General features: G+C 39.0%; 1 protein-coding gene across 1 annotated transcript; it reads right to left on the reverse strand.

Moving 5' to 3' along the window:
• Positions 1-2,314: 2,314 nt before the first annotated feature.
• LOC114368356 lies at positions 2,315-2,923 on the reverse strand. The gene has a single exon (XM_028325661.1). The coding sequence runs from the start codon at positions 2,921-2,923 to the stop codon at positions 2,315-2,317; it is 609 nt and encodes a 202-aa protein (XP_028181462.1).
• Between the last annotated feature and the right edge of the window lie 2,585 nt (positions 2,924-5,508).

The following is a 5,508-nucleotide window of genomic DNA, read 5'->3' on the forward strand; positions in this document are numbered from 1 at the left end:
CTTGATGCAACTTCATCAAAGTTTAGGAATTTTAAGGCCCAATATGCCTTATGCTCCATTTCCATTGGTAAGTGACAAGATTTGCTGTAAACCAATTGGAATGGGGATAGGCCTATAGGAGTCTTAAATGTCGTTCTGTATGCCCACAATGCATAATCCAGCTCGAGTGACCAATCCTTCCGAGTTGAAGCCACAGTCTTTTATAAGATTTTCTTCAATTCCCTATTAGACACTTCCGCTTGGCCATTAGTTTGAGGATGGTAAGGTGATGCTACTTTATGTGTTACATTGTAATGCCTTAACACCTTCTGTAGTTGATTATTGCAAAAATGAGTGTCTTCATCACTGATTAAGATCCTAGGCACCCTAAATCGAGCAAAGATGATTTTTGTTAAGAACTTTACTACAGTCTTAGCATCATTCTTTGGGGCAGCCACTGCTTCAACCCATTTAGACACATAATCCACAACTACTAAGATGTATTCATTGCCAAAGGATGAAGGAAAAGGACCTACAAAGTCAATTCCCCAACAATTAAAGACTTCAACCTCCATAATATTCTGCAGAGGCATTTCATATCTTCTAGAAATCCCTCCCATCCTCTGACATTGATCACATTGCAAAACGTGCTAGTGAGCATCCTTGAAAAGTGTCGGCCAAAAGAACCCAGATTGTAGGACCTTAGCTGCTGTTTTGTCTCCACCATAATGGCCCCCATATGGTGAATTGTGACAATGCCATAGTATATTCTTGGCCTCCTCTTTTGTTACACATCTTCTGAGAAGATTATCAACCCCTATCTTGAACAAGTGTGGATCATCCCATATGTAAAATCGAGCATCATGGAGGAATTTCTTCCTTTACTGCCAAGTCAGGTCCTTAGGAATGATTCCAGCTGCTTTAAAGTTGGCCAAGTCAGCAAACCAAGGTTTTTCATTAATCATAAACAAGGATTCATCAGGGAATTCATCTCTTATTTCTGCTTCCTTTGAAGTGACTTCCTCATTAACTAGTCTTGATAAGTGATCTGCTACAACATTTTCAGACCTTTTTTTTATCCCAAATAACTATATCGAATTCTTGAAGCAACATAATCCATCTCATCAGTCGAGGTTTAGAATCAACCTTGTTGAGCAAGTATTTGATTGCTGCATGATTAGTGTAAATTATGACTTTTGATCCCACCAAGTAAGATCTGAACTTCTTAAGTGCATAAATAATTGGCAACATTTCTTTCTCAATGGTAGCATAATTAATTTATGCATCATTCAAGATTTTGCTGGCATAATAGATAGCATGGAAAATTTTGCCTTTTCTCTACCCAAGCACAACACCTACAACATAATAACTAGCATCACACATTAATTTAAACTCTTGCCCCCAATTTGGTGCTATGATGACAGGGGCTGACACTAGCCTGGTCTTGAGAACATTTAATTCTTCCAAGAAGTCTTCATTAAATGCAAACACAACATCCTTGTTCAGCAAGTTGTTGAGTGGTTTGGTAATTTTTGAAAAGTCTTTTATGAATCTCCTGTAAAACCCAGCATGTCTTAGAAAGCTTCTTACTCCATTGACATTCATCGAAGGGGGAAGTTTTTCAATGACATCAATTTTTGCTTTATCTACTTCAATCCGCCTCACAAATATTTTATGACCCATCACAATGCCTTCTTGTACCATAAAATGACATTTCTCCCAGTTAAGCACCAAATTGGACTCTTCACACCTTTTCAACACTCTCTCCAAATTCGATAGACAATAATCAAAAGAGGAGCAAAAGACAGAGAAATCATCCATAAAAGCTTCAATACACTTCTCCACCATATCAGCAAAAATCGCCATCATACACCTCTGAAAAGCAGGAGCATTGCATAGACCAAAAGGTATATGCCTATAGGCAAACACGCCAAATGGGCAAGTGAAAGTTGTCTTCTCTTGATCTTTAGGATCCACTGCAATCTGATTATAGCCAAAATATCCATCTAAAAAGCAATAAAATGATTGCCCTGCGAGTCTTTCAAGCATTTGATCCATGAAGGGAAGTGGGTAATGGTCTTTTCTAGTGGTATCATTCAGTTTCCTGTAATCTATGCACATCCTCCAAGAATACATACTTTAAATGTGCAGGCAGGGTCTTCAACTCTATTTTGGGTTTTTCTATTGGCCTATTGTTCTTCAATTCTTTAAATACCACATGACCAATAGATTTCTCTTCTACACCATCTGATTCTTCAATACAAGCCTGCACTTCTTTTTCCTCTTCCTTGGTCAGACACTCTACATTGTTATTCATGGTCTTTTCCAAAGGAGACTACAGTACCATGGCTGTGGCTACTAAGTCTATCTCATGTTCCACCTTTTCTATATCGAAACATGCCTTATGATCATTTGAGTGCTTCATTGCTTCAAATAAGTCAAATGAAATTTTTTGATCCTCCACACTCAATTCCAGTTTACCTTTCCCCATATCCACTACACAACTAGCGGTTGACATGAAGGGACGTCCCAAGATTAAGGGAATTTTAGCATCCTCTTCTATATCCATAAGAATAAAATCTGCAGGAAAAGTAATATGCTTAACTCTTACCAAAGCATCCTCAACAGCTCCATACGGCTTGGTAACAAAATGATCTGGTAATTGAAGTATCATCTTGGTTGGCATAATTTCCAACTCTCCTAACCTCCTGCACATAGAGATTGACATTAAATTTATACTAGCTCCCAAGTCAATGAGAGCTTTGCCAACAGACACAACACCAATAGAGCATGGTATAGTGACACTTCTAGGATCTTTGTGCTTTGGTGGAAGGATCCATTGAATCACTGCACTACAATTTCCCTCCATAACAATGGTATCACTATGTATGTACTTGCTCTTTTTGGTTAGCAAATCTTTCAGGAACTTTGAGTAGAGTGGCATCTACTGTAGGGCCTCTCCAAAGGGCATGGTAATCTCCAATTTCTTGAAGATATCAAGGAATTGAGCTAGGTGCCACTCCTTGTCTTTCTTTGAGGGTACCAAGGGGTATGGTACCACTTTCCCTTCAGTTGGAGCTGCCTCCTTTTTCTTTTCACGAGCCAACTCACTCCTAGTTTTTCTCCTTTCCTCTTTCTCTTTCTCTTTTTCATTTTTTCTTTTTCTTTTTCTTTTTCTTTTTCTTTTTGTTTTTCTTTTCCCTCTTTTTCTTCTATATTTATTTTTTTCTCATTCACAATTATTGGTGTCTCTCCCAGCTGGTCATCTTTTTCTTCTTCCTCTTCCTCTCCAAGTTCACACACTGGTTCCTGGTTCTCCTTAACTGTTCTCTCCTCATCCTCAATCATGGTGGCCATCCTACCTCTAGTCATCATAGCCTTTCACTCTTCTTTTGGATTATGCTCAGTGTTCGCTCCAAAAGTACTAGAAGATTTTTCTGCAATCGGTTTGGCCAGCTGCCCCACCTGGATTTCAAGGTTTTTGATGGCTGACTTTGTGCTCTTGTGGTTGGACATTGAAACTTTCATAAACTGAGCAAGGGTATCCTCCAGCTTTTTGGTTCTCTCATATAGGCTAGGCCCCTGTTGTTGAGGCCTATTAGATGGTCCACCTTGCTCTTTGCTGAATGGATTGCCAGGGTGGGCTCTCCATTGCCCTTGCTGCTGATTAAAATTTGAACCATGCTGAAAACCTGAATATCCGCCTGCATTATAACCTTGCCTGGACTGATTCCCTCCTATGTAGTTCACTTCTTGTGCAGAATCATCAATGGGAATGCAACGGCTAAAGTCGTGAGCTCCACCACAAATGCTGCAACCTTCTACCTGCAAAATAGCAGAATAGGAAGGTTGATTAACATTAAATTGGTTTGGCAACTTACTTAAGGTTTCGGTCAATGTCTCAAGCTGCTTGGACATCAACTTGTTCTGTGCCAAAAGTGCATCCTGGGATGAAAGCTCTAGCAGAATTTTTTTGGTAGGGATATGAGTCCTATCATGCAGTATTGCGTGATCACTTGCAGCCATATTCTCAATTAATTCCATGGCTTCTTCAGGGGTCGTCAATTTTATTTTGCTCCCTACAGAAGTGTCTAATAGCTGCTTCGATTGTGTCTAAGAGCTATCATGCAGTATTGCGTGATCACTTGCAGCCATATTCTCAATTAATTCCATGCCTTCTTCAGGGGTCGTCAATTTTATTTTGCTTCCTACAGAAGTGTCTAAGAGCTGCTTCGATTGTGGCCTCAACCCATCAATGAATATGTTGAACTGTATCGGTTCTGAAAATCCGTGAGTAGGGGTCTTCCGCAGCAAGCTACAGAATCTTTCCAAGGCCTCACTTAAGGATTCATCTAGAAACTGGTGGAAGGAAGAGATGACAGCCTTTCCTTCTGCAGTCTTGGACTTCGGGAAATATTTCTTCAAGAATTTTTCAACCACTTCGTCCCAAGTCTTTAGACTGTTGCCTTTAAATGAATGAAGCCATCTTTTCGCCTCTCCAGACAATGAAAATGAAAACAAGCTCAACCTAACAGCACCTTCCGGCACACCAGCAATTCTGACTATATTACAAAATTTCAATGTAAGTGGCTAGATGTGCTTACGAGTCTTCATTGGGCAAACCATGGAATAGGTTGCCCTGTATCAGCTGGATTAATGAATAAGGATAGGTAATATTCTGCGCTTGAACCTCTGGCCATGCAATGCTAGTGAAAAACTGCGGCACAATAGAACTTGAGTAGTCTTCAAGGGTTACTCTTCTCGGTTTCTCTTCATCCATTATGTCAACTTCAGGTACTGCAGTTTCGGATTCCCTTGTTTCTGGAAAACTGGAAGATGACTCAGAAGATCGAGGTTCCTCTACAACTGGTACTGCCCTTTCTTGCAAAAAATTTCTCCACCTTTTTGCGTTGTTTCTTCTGCAATTAGCTTCAATCTCCAAGTCCAAATCAGCCAAATCACCTACAAAAGATCTACGGCGCATACAAAGCACTAGCAAGAAGAGTGGTTAACCAATTCAAAAGAAAAAAACAAATTTCCAAACTAACTAAATATTCACAAAAACACATAATTAAAGAATAAATAATTAATTCCTACAACAGAACTAGACTTCCCAATTGGAAAGAAGTTCCTCGACAACAGCGCCAAAAACTTTGTTCGAACTCTAGGACGTCCCGAACTTTATCAAAAAGTGTACCGAGTCGTTAAAGTAATAATAAAACAGTAAGAAACCGAGTATCGAACTCAGGTAACTTGTTTCATTTGGTGAGCTTTCATTCAACGAGCAAACATTGATATAAAGCCATGCAAACAGACTTAAATCAAAGATGTATATTGTTATACAAGCGGCCTCAGATATCTTAAGAAGGGGGGGGGTTGAATTAAGATATTCCAAACTACTTGCCCTAATTAAAAAACTATTTCACTTTTTATTCAAGTTATGAATTCCCTTAATGACAATCTTCTTAAATATTAATTCAAATAACACAATTTGAATATGAATATAAAGCAATAATAAATAAAGGAGAT

Source organism: Glycine soja, chromosome 9 (assembly GCF_004193775.1).
Source record: "Glycine soja cultivar W05 chromosome 9, ASM419377v2, whole genome shotgun sequence".
In the NCBI taxonomy this organism is placed as follows: domain Eukaryota; kingdom Viridiplantae; phylum Streptophyta; class Magnoliopsida; order Fabales; family Fabaceae; genus Glycine; species Glycine soja.